Source organism: Anticarsia gemmatalis, chromosome 21 (assembly GCF_050436995.1).
Source record: "Anticarsia gemmatalis isolate Benzon Research Colony breed Stoneville strain chromosome 21, ilAntGemm2 primary, whole genome shotgun sequence".
Classification (NCBI taxonomy): Eukaryota; Metazoa; Arthropoda; class Insecta; order Lepidoptera; family Erebidae; genus Anticarsia; species Anticarsia gemmatalis.
In genome coordinates this window covers 4481308-4501728 of record NC_134765.1, presented here as the reverse complement: position 1 = coordinate 4501728, position 20421 = coordinate 4481308, and the positions used below count along the sequence as shown (strand labels likewise).

General features: G+C 33.3%; 1 protein-coding gene across 5 annotated transcripts in view; it reads right to left on the bottom strand.

Annotated features, from left to right (window-relative positions):
• Positions 1-137: 137 nt before the first annotated feature.
• The window catches only part of cv-c (RhoGTPase activating protein), a 298529-nt gene continuing 278245 nt past the window's right edge, over positions 138-20421 (bottom strand). For 4 of the 5 annotated variants that reach the window (XM_076128413.1, XM_076128415.1, XM_076128416.1 and 1 more), the window contains 16 exons: positions 13363-13972; positions 12374-12516; positions 11172-11312; positions 10700-10809; positions 10094-10261; positions 8547-8659; positions 7986-8238; positions 7585-7688; positions 7218-7345; positions 6702-6861; positions 5785-5879; positions 5612-5635; positions 4063-4200; positions 3689-3829; positions 3207-3392; positions 138-2773 (listed from right to left, as the gene is read on the bottom strand). In XM_076128413.1, the coding sequence (XP_075984528.1) occupies positions 2659-2773; positions 3207-3392; positions 3689-3829; positions 4063-4200; positions 5612-5635; positions 5785-5879; positions 6702-6861; positions 7218-7345; positions 7585-7688; positions 7986-8238; positions 8547-8659; positions 10094-10261; positions 10700-10809; positions 11172-11312; positions 12374-12516; positions 13363-13972 (2629 nt within the window). In that variant the 3' untranslated portion in view covers positions 138-2658. The remainder of the gene's footprint in view (positions 2774-3206; positions 3393-3688; positions 3830-4062; positions 4201-5611; positions 5636-5784; positions 5880-6701; positions 6862-7217; positions 7346-7584; positions 7689-7985; positions 8239-8546; positions 8660-10093; positions 10262-10699; positions 10810-11171; positions 11313-12373; positions 12517-13362; positions 13973-20421) is intronic. The other variant, XM_076128414.1, reaches the window with a different exon arrangement.

Below are 20421 nucleotides of genomic sequence, written 5' to 3'. Positions count from 1 at the left end.
TAATTAATACTTACTATGTAAAGTTTATAATTATTTCTTAACCCATTCAATACTTACCTTGAGTGGGTAACAATATTTAATAATATCTGATCTGGTTCGAGCCGATTTTAGGTTATCATAATAAAACTTCAAACTGATTCAATACAATGGTCCATATATTTTCATAAAGAATAAATCACAATGCATTAGTTTATATTTTTACACGTTAACGGAGACAGAGTATTTAACGGCGACATATTTAATTGATGGAACATTATTTCACAACTATAAATACAACTGCTTAAATGTGCAACTTCTGACACTTAAAATACTGTGAGTACATTGGTAAAATGGCGGAAAAAGCCTAATTTCATTCACTATTATATTTGGCGTCATTTTGTAATATCTGAAAATGGAATGACAAAAATCTATAATATCTTTCTCTAATATTCCATGGAAAAATATTTTCTCTATAATTCCAAAGTGGATTCAAAATTTAAAAATGGAATGAGACGTGCATTCTGTAACTATTTTGAATAAATATTTTTTTTTGGAATCTGTAATGAGATTATTATGCGACTGGCCATTATTTACATTGATGTGATGCTTGTTATAACCTAACACCGACTTCCTATAGACTGGAGATTCTCTTGGTATCTCTGTGAAATATTATAGTCATGTTCATTTGAAAAGCAATTTATTAGTTCCCTTTGTATTTGAGTAGCATTAAATTAAATACCACAAGAGCCGAATAAAATGTTCAACCAATGTATTAAGTACTGCGCAAATATTTTTACTACATGCTTGCGTTGTTGAACCATTTAATTAGGCAGGTTATTCAAATACCTCATTTTTGTTATTTTCGGTAGCTGCCAAAATTGGAGAAATCTAATAAATTCATTTCTAACGAACATTTCGATCACAAATTATTTTATAAGAATAACTGCACCAACAATTTGTGAACTCATAGGTAACTAACAACATTATAATATTGAGATTACAGATTAATAATTAAAATATCATTAAATTTATTTTACAAGCGATTTAATATCTTCAATTTGCGATATTTGGCTTCAAATTGATTTTCCTTTGTGGGAAAATATTTAAGAGTTTATATGGAGTGTTTCTTATAAATTGTCTAGTCTATGGTCATGTAGTTTTTAATACTAAAGAAAGAAAACCGCTAGATCGGTTTGTCATTTTAGGTATCTTAATATGTAGGTACCTAATAAATAAGGGAATATCTACACATTTTATTAATAATGGTATCTGAATGTAATTTTCTAAGAAACACTCCATACGAAGTATGAATTATGCTAAGTACATTCAAAATTGTGATGTCATTACTATAATAGTTAACAACGCAACTATTTACAATCAGACTTTGTATAATACACATACAACAATATTATTCAATAGAACATTCATTTTTATTCAATCTGATACATTCCTCTTGTTCAAAAATTATTTTTATTATATTATTGAATACCTATATGAATAATTAATATATAATTAAATACTATGTTCCTGAACACAGGACAGGTACAGTTATAATGTGTAATATTTGATTATTATTTTTTATTTTATTTATTACATAATATGACTAGTGATATGTAACGATAACTTTACATAGGGTATGGTAAAACAGAATATTTTTTATTTATATTCAAATATTAATCAACGAGATTTCTTGATAATTATATTATTCGATAACTATGTTGTTATATTGAGTTTTATATTTTAATCTTATATTTACAACGCACCACAGGGTAAAACCTAACTATAATTTTAATATCTAACTAAATTTTCAAATAAATCAGGCTTTTTGGTAGGTCCCTTTTGGGGATATTTAGGGTTTAGAATAACTTGTATTATAGAGGTAGGTAGAAAACATTTTAAAAACCTAATAAACAATTAATTATTATGCTGAAATTTTATTAGGTATTTGACTGTAAAATTATTATGAATTGGGGTAATTTATTTACATGGTGATCGCGTACATATTTTTTTATTGCAATACAAGTTTCTATAGTTAAAATTAGCGTAACGTTACACAGATAATATCAGATCAGGTTTGTTCTAACTACAATATAATTTTGGTCAAATATTCACATTCACATTTTTTTATAATATAGATACAATAATAATATATTATATTCTTACAGTATAAACTACGCAGAAATAGTTATATTACATAAATATTTGATGTTGTCATCCAACACTCTGAATTTATTTATTATTATATTAATATTAATTATATGTCATTTAATTCTGTTTTACTAGTTCAAAGATAAACTATCTAATAAATATCAATATTTAGATATAATAAGTAAATACAATATAATCAACTAGATATTGCTCTTGCATTTTAATATGATTTACATAAACAGTATTAAATATAATAATATCGCTTATTCTTCATTCAACTGTAACATTTTCAGAATGTAACGATACACTAAAATCCAGTTTGGCAAAGTTGCCAATCCATTCCAATCTGGCAAAGTTGCCAATATATTCCAATATGAATTTCTTTAACCTAGCCCTTCAAAATATCGAGTTTATAATTTTGGCAAAGTAGCCATTCCATTATAGAGTTCCAATTTGGAATTTATTTACACTGACGTTGGAAAACGTCTACTTAAGCCAGTTCCAATCTTTGGCTTAAGTGGAATGCTTGGATCATACATTTGACTCGGGTCCTTCCGTATTGTGCTTGAAAGAGGCCCGAATTCTAGCCAGGTATAGAGCGCAGATGTGTCCGTAACATTTGTTGTACCATTCTGGTGTTCGGCCCCTGGAAAAAATACGTATGTTAGTTTATAACTACAGAAACCACTTAGATTCCTACTGTATCTAAGTCCAGACCACACACAAACAACATTCTTCAATACTTATACTGATTGTATAAAAAAATATTAATAATTAAACCAAGAAGCTGAGTAATAGAAGTAGGCAGTCAGATAACATCATAAAACGGAATAGGTTATCCCCCGGTAACATATCAACGAACTATATTGTTTATGGCTAAGAAAAACACATTAGTTCTCTCTTGCTATTTCTCCGCTAGTAAAATAAGTAGGTAACAAACTCTTCCCGATTGAGTCTTGGCTGAGACTAAAGACTACCATTAAATAATTGTAGTGCTTCTCAGTCACCGTCCCCTACATCAATATCTATCAACTATATATTGCAAAGATATTAACATACAAACAAAGTAATATACTAACATAGTATCAACTCTAGCGAGATGGACAAGCCTGGAGCGTCCCTTTCCCGCGGGTTGTGCGAGGTACCGTGAAGCGAGCACCACTCCACGAGCTCCACTGCCGCTGGGCGCTGAGTTGTGAGCCACGGATGTTTCTGCGACGGCACACCAGCCACCGCCACCTCCGCCACCGCCTTGTTGCCATGATCTGAGGGTAAAATATTTAATTTAATTTGCAGGATGTCCAAAAACGTTCAACTACAACAGTTATCTTAACTGAAATGTATGATAGTGATTGTATTCTCAGTACATCGAGGATATCAATGATTGTCGACGATGTCTTCTATATCCATTATTTGGTGTTATCTTAAATACAGTATTTGTTGAGTCGGTATAATTAATGTCGTTGAGTAAGTCTACTGAATTCAGTTGTCCTAACTTTAACAGAATCGAACGCAAGGAATCAATAATATTATCGCCGATATAGCCTGGTTGGAATATTACCGTAACACGCAATAATCCCTGGGTGGTAGGTTGATGCTGGACGCGGTAATGTACTGGAACACTTCAGCGTTGGTGCCCAGTTTCTCCGCTACTCGCCACTTCACCAGCGAGTCGTCCCAAATGTGCCGCTCACGGAGTATCCTGAAGTAAAACCATTTTAATAACTTTGCCGATTTCTGGTAATTTTGTGTATTGTGGCCACGTAACATTAACATTTTGTGGCTGGATGTGAGGAATACAATGCACAGGTGTACATAACACACAAAGATATAATTTTATATAGAAAGGCTTTACGTACCCTTCAAGACATATCAGCAACAACTAGAAAAGACTTAGCAGTCCATAACTGACAAATGTTAGAGATTTTGTATTACCTTTGCATAACCTCCTGTGGCGGCGCTTCAACATCGGTAGTGGCCCTCCACAGCCTCAAAGGATGTCCATCTCCAACCTTCTTACAACAAAGTTCCACGTGAGGAGCTGCCCCCGACACTGACATCCAACCGCGAGTTCTGGAATCACAGTACCATATTATAATATTCCATTCTCTCTGGAATTGGAACGCTAAAAAGCTGGAATCTAGTTCAAACACTGGAGCATGCGCATCCAAAAATTTAAAATGCTATACCAATTTAGTTGTAATTATTACATCGACTAATAAATTGCCCGATTTAAAATATTATAACATCGAATTGACACAATACAATGCCATTAATTTCAGCAATCTTGCTTTCACGACGTAGTTTTATTATTTTAGTTACTTAGTAACTTTTTAGTGTTGTTTAGTATAATTTTAAACACTACACATTCTCTTTATCTCCTAATCGATTACTGAATCAAAATTTTGGGTTAATTTGAGGAATTATTCCATATAGATTTTGACGAAGCAACATTTATAGTGAAAAAAGAATTAAACACACTACAGAACACCTAAGTGGCCATGATAGGACTACTGATGATGTGTCGTGATCATGTCGATGAAGTTTTGGATATTCATTCGTTCTTTACTGAAGACTTACAATAATGTAAAAAATCCAAGTAGTAGGTATACCTATATCTTAACATGAAATTTTACTAGTACCTACTCAAATGTATTTTTCCTAGCGCTGTTTAAAAATCATACCGCTATTTGAGTTAAAAAAAATTATTTATTTATTTATTTATTTGGTTAACCAACAATTGTAAACACTTTTACATTATTAGGACTTACTGACTAGAAATACATGATTTAGTGTAACAATTAATTATAGGTTAACTCCTCATGCATAGGATACGGTGTGCTAACATAAATTTACAATTCAATTACAATATAATATAAAGTGAAACATCAAGTGGCAAAATTAAAATAATTAAAAATTATTAAAAATTATAAATTATAACTAAAAATTATAAATTATAATAAAACACATAAAACATAATTAATTATCAATTGAGCTTATATTAGATTATTACTTATTATTATTAAAAATGATGGATACCCGACATTAATAAAAAAACAATAAAAACAACCAGGGGTTTTTTCATTTCCACGCTTACACGTACATCATATTTTTTAATGCAATGGTAAGTTTTCTTTCCAATAAAAAATCCCCTTTGTATTTCAGCATACGTAGGTAGGTATTACAAAATATTATCAAGACTTTCCCAACCATAGCGACATAATAAGGAAGTGTTCTTCCCTACATACGTCTTCCTTGCGGTTAATGACCTCAACGCGGCATCTTTGTCGTCACTTATTATGTGGATTTCACAACAAACGAAAAGGAAAACGTCATAGACGAAACATACTAATATCCTATTTAACAGTTTTGCAATGACTAAAGATGTTTTTTTAAATATTTTCTGGTCTTCAGTAAAGAACAAATGAATTCTACATCAATGATGTAATAAGGTATGATCGACGCGCTAACACCGATGTCTCACCTCTTTCCTGAACGGCCACAGACTCTAAAAAAGCATGAAAAAAGTTAGAGACTAGAGACAATTGTACAAAAGTTTGGAGGTTTTTTTTGAAGAAATTGCGGATGTCAGAAAGTCTACAAGTTATTTGACAGTTTTAGACATTTTGAGGGTAGTTGTATAATTTTGAGACTTACTTTTCTTTGGCTTCTTTGAGTAAAGCTTTTATGCAAGCTTGCTGGAAACCTTTCCAGTCTTGATTGAAGTCTGCTCCCAATTCTTCTAATGCCACCTGAAATATAATATTAATGTTATAAATACGAAACTAGGTACCAGTAAAACTGCTAAAATATGTTTATGAAATTTAGCAGTGTTAATAGATTATACCTACACAGAAAACATTAGTTACTCATTAAGGAAAATGGTTCGTGTTGATGACGCCGCGATCAAAAGCTATTATCAAATATTTCTTTTAGTTACATATTGTGTTTTATAACAATAATACCTAATTGTATTACACAATAAACATTATGAAATGGAAATTCACGCATTCAATTTTAACAATGTAGGTATTGAGTGATAAGTTTTCCCTTCAGTGGAATCCCGATATAAGATAATAGTTTTAATTTTGCTATAGTGCCTGATTTCAATTGCTATTTTGTTTAGCAAAATAAAACACAACAATTAAGCTTTTGTTGATTGAAATCTAATTACTGACACAATTATGATATTGTTAACGCAATCACCTTTGTCGTTACGGCACGTCATGAATAAAATTAATTTAATATATGGTTTAAAGGGAGGAAAACTATCATAATTATAGAGCGTTATCCAAATGATAATAATTTTATCCAGCAATTGGTCTTCTGCTGATGTGGTCATCTATAACCAATTTTTCTATAATTGTTTTTGTTAAAAAATCAGTTCAGATTCGGTTCCTTAAACATTTATATTATGAATGTAACAAACAAAACAAACAGAAATTTAATGTACTTTTTGTCCACTTTGTGTATCAAGCTTTCATTTAAGTGCCTACAGCATAGTACATACAAATCACAAATGATTGCGCCATGGACTCCATCTCAACACTCTAAATTCTACAATTAAAACTCACCGGCACACTTTCTTCAAAGTAGTTAAACTTGCACCTTGCCAGCATGTCAGCCGGTGCGAGGAACAGTTGCTGGTGCTTCTGTATGAGCAGCAGCAAGCACGCGTGCGCCGCGCGACTCTCACTGATCTGACGCTGGTCTGCCACGCTCTCTATCACCATCCTGGAAGAATAGACTTGCTTTGGAGAAAATCTTCTTATGGAGGTTAAGAAGATAAGGTATGTAAAAGAACGGTGCTTCGAGAAAGTGACGCTTTAAAGCAAAAAACAAACAGTGCTTTGAAGTTTAGTAGAAATTATCTTTTCAACGATAGATCTGTTGACAAACGCTTGATAAAAAAATGTGCCAGAACAAGTAATAACTTATGAATACTAACATGTCCAGACAATATTTGAAAAGAACTTCAGATACTAAGGAACAAATAAAAGAAATTCTTCATGAGAGTAAAAGAATGGGGAAAAGCTACGGGTCTTTTACTAGGTGACGTAGGTGGAAGAAGATAATGCCGATTTACTTACCTGTTGGAGTTTCCTTCCTTAGTACTGCCAGTTTGTGGCGGTGCATGATGCAGCCTCAATAGAGTAGGTGCTAAGCACACGGCCAAGTTTGACGCCGTCATCTGATTCACAGCTGAATGTTCTGCTACCTATTGAGGAAATGAAGTTTATTTCAGTGATTTTTAGGATAGAAGTATTTAATGATAATCTTGGATTGGTATTGGATTGTTGCAAAACTGTCTGTTTGTTTTAGTATTGGTAGGTATAATATTTTCACAGCAGTGTTTCCAAGGGTATTAGAGTGCTACGATGAACGTTCGGATGTTGAGAAATTTTATATCTAAAGAAAAATCGCTTGGTGGTAGACAAAACTTGGGTATGATCTTACCTCTGCCAAGAATATGAGTAGTGAATGCAAGGCCTCTAGATGTTCTTCTGGTAACAACAGTAAGGCACACTGCACCGCATCAGGCCGAAGTGGTTCAGGAACATCTGTTAAAATATCATATTATAATGCCTTGAACGTATCATCTAACTTTTTTATTTTATTTTTTTATCATCTTGCTTTAAAAATATGGTTTAATTTTATCCGATAGACAGACTGTGTCTTTTTTATAATATAAGGCTATTTTAGCATTTCTTATCAACTTATCGCTTGCTTAGCTATCGAAAATTTAAATGACGAATCGCATTTCAGGTAATAGCCAGGTAATACTCAGTACCAAACTTTGTAAATCCCAAAAGTCTGGCCTTTTCCTCAACACCGAATAACGAAATATTACCACTTACGTTGAAATATAGCAATGAACGTCTCACTAAGTTTATTAGTGAGTAACGCGTCAGGTAATTCCCTGAAGTATTGCTTCACCATATCGGCGACGTCATGAGCCTGTGCTCCGTCGAAGTTCAGACTCGACAGTGATGGTTCCACTGTGTTCATGTTCTCGATGGCGAAGGACGCGTTTGATGCTCCGGCCGCTTCTACTGTCGTACGGAGCTTTGCTATTCGAGATTTGACGCCGGCTTTTCGGAAGATACCCATCTGTGGAGAAAATTATAGTTTAGTGTAAAGGTAAAGAATAAAGTGGGGAGCAACGGATACGACATTTTTTTTTTGTCTAGTAGTAAAATGCATTGACCGTTTAAATCACGTCCTTTCTAGATTTGAAATAATTGTAATTTGTGTTTTGTTGTACTGAACAGATCTCGTTTTAGGGGAAAGGTTTTTCTCAATGATAGTTTCACCACACTAAAAAGTACGAGTTGAGTATTTTGCAATAGGTTTGTGACGTTGCATAAAGATTTTCCTGACATGCAAGGGTTTTTGTATGATTAAAATGTTGTATTTACCTGATCCAATGCGTTATTCTTGAGCCAGTTTAGCGCACATTGTATCGGCTTTGGTAGAGCGTGTCCTGTTCGCTGTAGAGATACTGTGAGCGGTACTCCGAATACTGTCTTATCTGAAACATTCAGAAAACATTTTTTATTAATTTAAATAACATGACCGGTACTTCAGGTGACAATATGGTTGAACTGATTGTTTCGATTTAAAGATAAAGAAGAATATGCATCTCCAAAATTCGAGCTTTCAATTGTGAAATGCGATTTTTTTATCTCTGGCAGTTGATTTAAATGAAATATTTTCAGTTAGAAATAAATAACGATACATCTCTCTCGATTACATTGATCGTTGCCGTTGTTAACATAGTGCCTTTCTAAGTATCACATAGTCTCGTATTCAAATGCTGAATAAAACTGATATATAAGTAATCCTGTTCCTACAAGTAGTCTACTTATCGTTACAATATCGTTTATTATTACTTTACTACTTCTATCGACAAAATATTCTCTCGACGATCTTCAGAATATAATTAAGTGTCGACAAAATTAGTTTGATCCAACTTATTCCATTCTCCAAAGTGCTCTTACGTGAAATTGAAAAAGTTTTGTAGTTCGTGAAGTAACGACTAGATCTACTTAATATAAATATTCTTGTTATTATAAATAACGGGCTATTATTTTTGCTACCCTTTAAGAGTTTAGTCCAATCCACACTTGGCTATTGTGGTGGTTTCTAAGCCTTAATATCTTCCTCATTTTGGGAGAAGACAAACGCCCAACAATGGGACAATTATGGGTTGATTTTTACATTTTTATTTAATTGACTTTATTATATCGTGATGAATTTTGCTGTTGTAGTCTTCCTGTCCGAAAATCGATTCTCTGGTTCAAGATAAAAATGCCAAAAATATTGTAATAATAAAAAAATAAATAAAACGTTCGACGTAGGTGGAAGTGTCCAAAATGTTCAAACATATCTGTGTTCCTATAATCACATACGTGATTACCATAAAGGAAGGAAATTGAACTTTGGCTTTCATACATAAGGTTGAAATTCATAAAAAGATATTGGACAGTACTGTTCCGCCCCCGGATAGGATAATAAAGGCTTTGTTGTTTCAAATGTCAGATTGTTAAGTACCGTATAAAATTTTATTGAGTTCACGGTATTTTTGGATCAAACAATATGTGATTTTGCTATATCTTGCGTGAACAGGCTTGATATTTTGTGTGTAAAAATAAATATCGACTCAATAACGATTCATCTGAAACAAATATTGTAGCAGTCACATACTCCTCGAGAACTGTTTTCAAGCTCAAAAGTACTATAAAAAAGTATTTATTTCATATATTTTAATCAAAATCTATACCAAAGTTCAATAAATTCCAAAATCATGAAAATTAAAGCTGACACGCAACCGTATTCGATTATATAAGCGGGTTTCAAACATTTTACTACAGTTAATATCTGTAGTGCTAATTAATTTCGGAGATTATTTTCCTGAAAACCAACAAACGACCTCAAAACACAGTTTATCTATTTGTTTTCTTACCTTTATAGTCAGGGGTTTTAATCTTCCTGATCAGTTTGGGCAGTTCCCAGTTCCAGCCAGACTTGTGTGATGGACAGTATCGCTCCATGCACGCCGTGAGGCGCAGGAGAGCCAGTTTCCTCAAGATGTGCAGTTGACCGCATGAGAGAGATGACATTGGTCGAGATACTAGAAAAGGAAAAAATCGTAAGTTTTTGATTCTATTTGTTATTCATAATACCGATATTCGAAATACTGGAAAAGGAAAAGTTGGCTAGTTTTTGTTCCTATTTCATTTTCATAACAGCGACATTAATTTTAATGCATAGGTAAAAGTAAACAGCTTAACAAATAAATGTGTTTTTTGAATTTGTCGAGAATTATGAAAATTTTGTTATTATTTTTAAGAAAATTATGTTTATTTATATTACATTTTAAATTATTTTATGATAGGAAATTAGTCGCATGAAAGCTCAATCATAGCGTTGAATTAACCAAAGAGCAACTCATTGCTATTATCCAGAAATAGGGGCTGTTTGTATTATTCATCAACCATACGAAAATCTTACCATATTTTTATAGGTTTGATACACCCTAATTTATTTCTAAATATGAATGGTTACTTACGATAAGAATCGGGATCCTTCTGGTTAGGCGACGGCTGCAACGTGTTGTTGGCCTTAGGACCACCGTTCAACGCACTCGTCCTAAATGAGTACCATCGTGGAATGTTGTTCCTGAAATAGCAATCAACAGATTAAAAATAAGATCCCTAAAAACTCGATTAAAAAAAAAAACAAATTAAATGTGAAATTAACCCCAAAACTGGCACCAATCAGATTGTTTCGAGTTGTTTGAAGATAATTTTTACTGCAGTATTCAAATTGCTTGTAAAATTGATTCAAAGATTTCAATGCGATGAAATCACTCTACACTTTGAAATTGGACTGATCTCCCGACGGCAACCAATGTAAGAATGGTATAACACAACCATAAAGGATTCTTGAACAATTGAAATAAATTTTATCTGCCTATAAATTCCTTAGTAGCTATTGTCATAATGTCTCTATTATTTTTATGTTTGTAAATATTGACTTACTTCTTAGACTTTATATCGAGGCTGTCGTCATCATCTTCGTGGTCTCCGTCGTGAGACCTGGATCCAGCTGAATTGGGGCTGCTATCCAGCTCTGAACTTCGGGACGCTGATTTGTCACGTTTGAGACTTCGGTCACGGAACCTAAAGACGAGAAGAAGTTAAGTCTTAGGTACGGCGCAGTTGCTTAGCTAATAAATAGCTATGAATGCTTTAACTACATATGCTTTTATGATGATGTGGACCCTTCTACGAATACGTGTAGATGAAAAATCTACACGGAATCGTGCATATTCTTATTTTTTATTCCGAGTAGAGTTACCCAAAATGATGGGGCATAGAATAGTACAACCTTAAAACCAATATAAGACAAGATTTCATGACACTATTACCAACTAACTAAAAGTTAACTTAGATTTTACTTTATTCACACAAATAACATTACATTTTAAAATCAAGGCAGACGCACGCCTCATATTGCCCATCCCTACACACACCTACTTCGTGTTTAGATACTAATATAACCCTAAATAATGTATTAACTAACACTAGATACTCACACATTTTCACCTGAGAAACACAAGAAAACACGAAAAAACAATCACGTCCATACTATAATGCACTGCAAACATTTTCACACTCACAAAACTTCCATTTCACTGTCGGACATACAGTTACCATAGGCATTAGCATGGCAATAAGTTATTCGCGCCACATTAGAACTACATTACGACACTCGTTCCCCTCTAATGGGTTCTGGAGTAATTAGTTTTGTTAATGTCGCTTTCAAATGCGTACGGGATTGCTGCACCATTTTTTTGTTGTTCTTTATGACCCAAAAATAATAATCTATCACATGGTTTTAAGTGCTTTTCGAAGTGATATTTTTGATGTTTGAAATATCAATATGGTCTGAAGCTGATGTAAAATAGATATAGGAGCAATGGATTTTTAGCTAAAATTGTTCAAGCTGTCTAATGGACCTTTGTCAATGGTTATCGAGTAATCTGTTGTCATCAATTAGGAATAAATTTCTACCATCGTTTACAAAAATATGCAGACAAAAGTGGCTGTGACGTAAAACTGATTTGGCTAATGACAGCCTATTTCTCTAATCGTTTACTGGATGTTAAGTGCAACGGCTTCAAAATAATCTTACCTTCTTGGGTCATAATATCAATGTTAAGTTCATATCGTAAACTTACTTTTGCCCCTCTTTCCCCAGGTTTAAGGAACTCGTCCTGATCGCCTGGCGCCTGTTGACAGTGTGTCCTGGCGACTTCTGCACCTCTCGGAGTACCTCAGGGTCGGGTTTTAGCTCCACTGGTGATGGGGGTTCCACATAAACCTGGAATTATAAGGACATTAAAATATTGGTAGTATCTCCAATAAATGTAGGGGGAAATTTTAGACAATATATCTCTCTGGTTTTGTAGTTAATCTACAGTTATAAAAAAAATACTTATATGAAAGTGTTATCTCTGCCTTTTAAGGTATACAAGTCTACTCCGAGTTCGAAATATGGCATGAAAATAGTTAAATTAATCCAACATAGGATACTTTTTCTTTACTTAAGTGTCAAGTAGAAAGCCTTAGTAAGAGTTAAACTTTGTAGTCTTTATACTCTAGAATTTAACTTAAGCTGATAAATCCTCAGCTAGCAGAATATCTGCGCTAATACCTATCTCAAGAACACGTCTGCTCAAACGAACTTAAGCATGTAGTTTAAATTAAATCCTTCAAGACATCGCGCTGTTCGTGTAATAGTTTTAGTACTTGTAAGTTAGTGTAAACTATTTGCGTAAAGTTCTCAGCTTCCAAGATAATCAAACTGTAGTAGGATTCTACAGGAAACTACTTGGAGTATGCTTCAAGTATGATACGCATAATTTTGTATTCAGGTGCTTGGGTACACGTAATTGATATGCAATACACAGTAGTCGATTTCAGAGGACAGATGCATCGGATTGAGGGATAGAGTAATATCGTAGCAAATAAATATGTATTCCGTACTATCTTAAAGAAAAAGATTTAAATATAAACGTGTGGAGATTTTACTGTTGCAAAATTTATAGGAGAAGGTTTTAAATGGCTAATGCGTATACGAATTTTACGTTAAAGAGTGAACTGTGACAGAGAATTAGAAGATTTTTTGTATCTTGTACTTTCTCATTGCTTTATTATAGGTACATACCTCAGTATTCGGGTGAGTACTGTGATCTTTATAATAATTGTGCCTCCAGCTCGCAGGTTGACATTCCGAATCACTCAAAGCGCTTGTATCCTCATTCTTAATCCCTCGATGAAACATTCTCTTTGCCCTTCCCAGTTTAGACTTAGAGCTTTTATTACTCGAGCCCATACTTCCATCAGACGCGTAACTTGAACTGTCGTCTCCAAAAGGTGGGTTTAGGACAAAGGATTGTTCTAAAGGAGCAATTGGGGAGGGGGGCATCACAGTCATGGGTGAAGGTGGTTGTGTTCGAATTGCTGGAGCATGAATGGGTGAACTATGGAAATCTGGGAACGGAAAAGCTGTCGGTGTGGTTGGAGTCATGTCTATGTAGTTTAGATCAGGGTATTTGTCTTGCTGCACGTCCAGAAAGTGTGGGGAGGATACAATGACTTCTGTCCGGTTTTGCCGTTTTCTTCTTCGAGTTTTCAAGGATTCGACTCTTCGAAGTAACGCTTTGGCACCGTCCCGTAGTCTTTCGGAGCCGGTGCGTCGGAAACGTGTTCCTGTTTCTTCTTCGTCTTCTTTGTCGCTTGGTAACTGTATCATTGTCTGGCCTGGTACTGTTAATCTGAAACAAGTGGAATTGTCACTTTTAGTACGGTTTTAATATCACACAAGGGTAAGGTAAAACTTTGAGCGTTTATTTCAGCGTAAATTTAAACTTTAATCGATAAACTTAAGACATACATCATCTTAAGCGTCTCCAAGGAAGCTAATATTTCGTCACAAATGCAAGGAATTTGCAAACATCGTTTTAAAAGCCCACTAACTCATCTCCATAAACCTTCGGACGGCCTATTATGGCTCTAAAGTTATTCCAAACTTTTGGGCTTGGCCCAAAGTGCCAAGTTTTGGAACTCGTCAAATTAATAAACATCAATTTATTTTCATTATATTACGCAATTTAATGGCGTATTAATTAAAGCAAAGGTGGTTTCTTGGTAATGACGTTATGAAAGTTGGGGAAACGATCATTGTTTCATAATATTTATTTTCCTTTCAATTGTTGGGAATTCTTTCCGGGAATTTTCAGTCACTGTCTGGTTCTTGAAATCGGTACAGATATTACTTGGAATTAAATACATCTTGTGAAATGTGGTAATAAGAGAGGCGTCGTTATGTTGTTACCATAATAATTAAAGATTGTCTTTAAACTTCAAGTTACACGAAGAAGCTAATTGTTTACTAGAAATAGCAACATTGGCTTATTAAAAAGTTTCCTCAGCAATAAACCCACTGCTTTCATTACATAGAGTATGACATCTGTTTTCCTCAAGGGCATGGAAGATTAGTACATTCTTTTATAAGTGTTCTTTAATATAGTTATGTAGAGGGAACATTAGGACAGCCTACATTTTTTGATCTCTGGGTTTTAAAACAGAGGATAATAAGATATTGTATGATACAAATATCAAAACCAAGAACACAAAATCTACAGTCGTATACATTATTTTCAGATCACCAAAGCGTAATAATACACCGAGCATTTTCTGAATACCCTCAAAAAGTTTAATATGAACGGCGGCTTTCTCTTCAAAATGGAAGCTGTTTATTGCGTCAAGGGAAAAATCCTCGCAATATAATTTAATACAGCTTCTGGGTCACAGATTAAGAGCCTTGAGTTTGTAACAAAAGGTACTATTATGTGAATACGGTGTACGTATGAAGAAATAATGGAATAAAAGACTTTTATTGGTGTGTTTTAAGAAAATTGGGAGAGACTTTATTGGATTTCTTTGTGATGGATTCTATTGTCAAATGGGTTTTGTTGTTTTCTATGTTCTTTTAGGAAGTTGGAAATCATTTGATGAACACTGAAACATATAATTGAGAAAAATACAAGAACAAAATTTTCACTGAGTCTTTTTTTATTTTGACCCAAATCTAATATGGAACTTATTTTTATGTCATGAACCAATTAATTTGGATAAGTAATTTAGATTACGTAACGTCTATCGGCTAAATTAAATTACTTAACGTGTATCTTAAAAGTTTATACATCTTAGACTTAGATAAGTTAAGTAAATACAGTTATTTGAAAACTGCCTCTTAATTTTTTTTTTTAGTATGCTTGCTTGCTTGTATATTTGCTTTTAGTATGCCAAGAGTTTCCCCAAAAAGTGTCTGGAAATATTTTATTCTGTGTTGTCTTTCGCCGCTCGCTTCTAAATCCAATTAAAAACTTTTCCTTTCTGTCAGGATTGCAATAATATTATAATTTGATTTAGGGAGTATTATCCTAAACTTGTTCTGTCGTAACTTTTGAGTATAACTGACGAGGAAGTTTTTCTCGACACCAAATTTTTGCTAACAGGCTTAGTACTACTGTCACAGCAAATGAATAAGTGCCAGAAAACCTAACCTGCTTAATAGGTATGTAAGCTGACAGAAAATGTATGAATACAACTGTCAAAATTCTATCTAAAACTTGTCAAAAAAGGTGAAACCGGGCTTCAGGAAAGCCTTCTTTTTCTTAAAAAGTATATCCATTACACTTACTTTTCTTAATATCATGGTTTGTAAATCATCAAAATGTCTCAAAAAACTTGTTATTATTATTATTATAACGTGAGTAATTTTAATTACACAGTTAACTAAATTAAAAAGTAAGTATACCGTCTGTAAGTACGAACTGAAATTCTAAGTCTAGTGTACACATAGCATAAAGCCTCAAAACTTTTGGAGTTCAATTAGCTCCCAATGAATATTCTATTAAATTAAACTGTACACTGTTACATTTTAATTTGAAACCTCCCCTATTAATTGTAAGATAACAAATTCATTGTCTGTTTAAGGATTTTATGAAACGGTTTTTGAGTCGAAATTGTTGTATAATTAAATTAAATTAATAATTCAGATTAAATCTATTCATCTTAGATTATGTCATTAAATTATAAAAAAATAAGAGTTAAGAATACTCTATCAACACCAGTTAATCATACATAATATATATATATAAAATGGTGACCTTTCCCTTAGGGGTAGGCAGAGACCAAAGCAAAAATAGATAGGTATTAATTGCATAATTCCTTTACTTTTTTGTTCATTATTCTTATGTAATGAAAAATCACAAAGAAGCGAATTTAATCAGAATCTAAAACTAAAAACAACTTTACTTCCCTTATTACATCAAAAGTATCTAAAAAGACTTCACAGTTAACAAAGGATCAAACTTCAACAACACATTTTCAAAGCACGACACGTATCTGCTCTAAAAATAGTAATTTTTCCTTTCAAACAACTTCTGAACTTATACGCCACGGAACAGTGGAAACTTTATCAGGCCTTTTAACAGAAAAAAGTTGTTCATTCCAGATCAAGCCTTATTTGTATGGAAAAGTTTGAAACAAGGGCCAAGTTGTTTTTTGTTCTTAATGGTTTAGGGAATTTTACGGGCGGTTTACGTTTCTTTTTGATGATGTATGTTTATTATTTTAGATATACTATTTTGGGAAAATATTTTGATAATCTTTCTAAGACATTTTTTTTGGATTTTTATGGAATGAGTATCATTTGGATAGGCATGTAACATCCCTGCCTTCATCGACACTTACCATAAGGCGAGATAGAAAACAAGTGCCTTATCCAATATTGAATAAGAAAAGATAACCACTGTAAAAGTATCACGGAATACTAAGCGAGGATCATATCATCAGTTTCACGTCTCAAGGAAGATAATCCATCCGATACATAGGTGACAACTAATGCATGAAAGCAACTGTCTAAATTCTACCTGATAATCTAACCAATACTTATTCAGTAGTAATAAAATTTGGACTCTATGACTAGTTTGATGACAAACAAAAATACAAAAAAAAACTGCAGCACTGTAGATAATGTAAAGGAAGTTTGAAATTATTTACGTCTCGCCTCTTAAATCTTCTAATGTTTATAAACATTGAATTTCATTAACAATTTTATTGTTCTTAAGTAGAAAGTTCTGCTCTATAATTAGAAAGTATAATTTTGATATTAAAACGTTATCTTGACTGGCTAATGTAAGTGAATTGGATTCAAGTGCATCTTATTTTACACTGTTGAACAACAGGTTGGGGTACCGCATAGATTCTTTTAGTAGTTATTATGAGAAAAGTTTTTACTGAAGGTAAACTAGATTGATTAGATAATAATCGCTTATTTTCCAACTTAATGTGGGATGACTTCAAGACAATGATGATGAATTCAATTTACACGGAGCTAAGATAACATATAATTCTTTCGACTATTTTGAATCCAACGTCTATTTTAGTAGAGAGAGTGTCAGTTTTCGTAAGATAAATTAATAGCAAAGTCACTACTAATGGTTTAATACAACTATCAAGGCGCTACGTGTATTATTCTAACTATAAAGCAAAATATAGCCCTGTACCGATCACACCCAGCAACACCTACGGAACATTTACTTCAATATTCGACCCTGGCTTCTCATTGAAACCGTCAAATTCACACGGCAACAATTAATCTTGCATTAAGTGCTTTCCGCTCTGTATACAGACGCCCTTTATGTAGGGCAACGCAATACATATAAGGAAAAGGTCTTAGTGATAGCGGAATGAAAAGCTTTTGCGGGAGCGGAAAGCGAACGCCGCGTTTTAAAATGTAATGCTTGTAAAAAGTTAGTATTCCTTTTCGTTTTGAATAAGTCATTATTACTAACTGATATGCGATTTAAAAAAAGGCAGTAGTGTCAAAGTCCAAACAGACTGCGCTAACATTTTAGTGATGGCCTTGTTCAATAATTCTGTTTTTGTTTTCAGGTTTATTCGTCATCTACGTCGCGTAATATCTCTCACGTTTATATAAATCACGGTATTTTTATTCCATTTCGTTACAGGTAAAAAGTTTGAGTTTCTCTTCGAATAAAAGCAATTGTCATGATAGTAATCTTTCAAAGAGGGTGTGAAAAGGGTAAAGTGAGATATTGGCGGCGACTAGACGAATGTTTGAAACTTTCAACATCAATTTCTTGTGATAGATGTTAAAGCCTTTGTAATTTATTGCGTATATTTTAATGGGTTTGCTTGAAACTGTTTTATTTGTAGTTAGATTTATGTTTACGTTTGGGAAGAAATCTATGCATACTATCGATAGAAGATATTAAAAAGATCAGAGTTCTATAAGTCTATTTTGTCACTTTTTGTTTTTAATATGATAACAAAACAGCGACCTGTATGTCAAGATCCTAAAAAAAAAGTTCATTCACATTCAATTAAATTTCAGTGTCTACCCATACTAAACCAAAGGCTTTTCTTTTCAACTTCCCCGCTTCAGCTTCCGCTACTCGCTGTCACTGCCACCTAATCCTTTACAAGTCTATCATTACTACGGTTTAGCAATCCAAAATGGAAACGTGATAGGTGAAGGGCCCGTACGAATGCAATATAGAACAAATGGACTTAATTATAGTCATTGTGCCCTTTGTAGGGCGTCACTTTGACGTGTTTGCTAAGCGCCTATTACTGGGAATGGTTTCTATTAGAATAATGTGAGATGACTGCGGTTAGTCGTGATTGGTTTGGGTAAGTAAAATTTGTGTTCGGTAAATAAATTGGTATGTATAAGGTCAAGGGAAGACCTTAATATAAGACGGGATTATGCAATGTATTATTTTGGCATGGCATGTATTTTGTATGATTTGTTTCTATAAAAGGTTATCGTCACATACAACTCGGTATTGGTGGCTTACTGTCTTCATTTTACTTCAAATAGTCACTATTACACTAACTTTTACTGTGTCGTAAGACTTTATTGAACTCAAAAGACATTCGAGGTAGCTATAGTAATCCAATTTAAGCAGCCTTTTGTTACAAAAGTTTTTTTCCGTGGTACATATTTCAGAAATTGTATGTTTATATTCAGCAACATTTTCAAATCACATAACATCTAACTCATTAAAACTTAAAAAATAACATTGCACAACAATTATAAATGATTTAACACCTATCTGACCGTCATAATCGCAACAAAAGCATCGGCAGCCGGTCATCGACATCCAACAATACTGTCAGTTTATATCGATACAAATCCGTTAGCTGAATCAATCCACTTAACATTCCTATCAATCAAGCAACAATCAAATTAATAAGCTCGCCTCACAATATCTATAATCATTCGAGTGTTAATGAGGATGTACTGTTGGGTATTGAAAATAGCGGAAAAGTGGGCGATTTTAGTAACCTATTAATAATATAATTACTCAATAATTATTTTTTACTGTACTGCCTCGATTTGGGTTTTATCTATGGCAAGATTTGAATAAGCCACGGCCAGGTATCGTTCAGTTACAATGTTTTTGGTATATTAACAATCTCTTGGGCGCTCCGTACTTCGTCCTATACTAAGATAGCTGAACAATAATTACCCTTAACTTCAAGCTTTACTATCAATTAGATCCGGTTATATTAGTCATTAAGAATTGTATAATTCGTTTTACATTTAATGCAATGCAATGAAAAAATAAAATTTTTGACTGAAAAACCATCTGGGATGGCGATGTAGTTACCGCAACTAAAAGCAAGGCTTTAGACATGTTGTACACCGGGTCATTATTCTTCGCAAATAGAGTAATGAACGTTAAAAACTATTACCGCTAGTTTCATAGCCGCAATGTAACAGTACTTTGGGTGCTTCACACTAAAATAATTGGCCCTTGATTGCGCAAACGTCTGATATTTGACTTACAAAAGGTTTCGAGTGCTAACCAATTTAATTGATGCCTATTATGTATGGAAACATTGTTTTGACGCTTCCAGTTTTGAAATGATTGATGTATGGGAAGCGTAGATGAGATTGAAAGAATATTTATGAAAGATTGCCGAGATAATTTTACTTCCTTGTTTATGGGAAAGTTTGTTTACCAATTATTAAAAGAATCTTCTTAGGAATATCTTCTAAGATGCTTTTAGTATTACTGTGGTTTATAGATTTTCAAAGTAATCCGATGGTATTTTCCAGGCCGTTTTATATCACAGTTCTATTTAAGGGATTACAGGATCTCTACGAAGTTTTTGATTATTA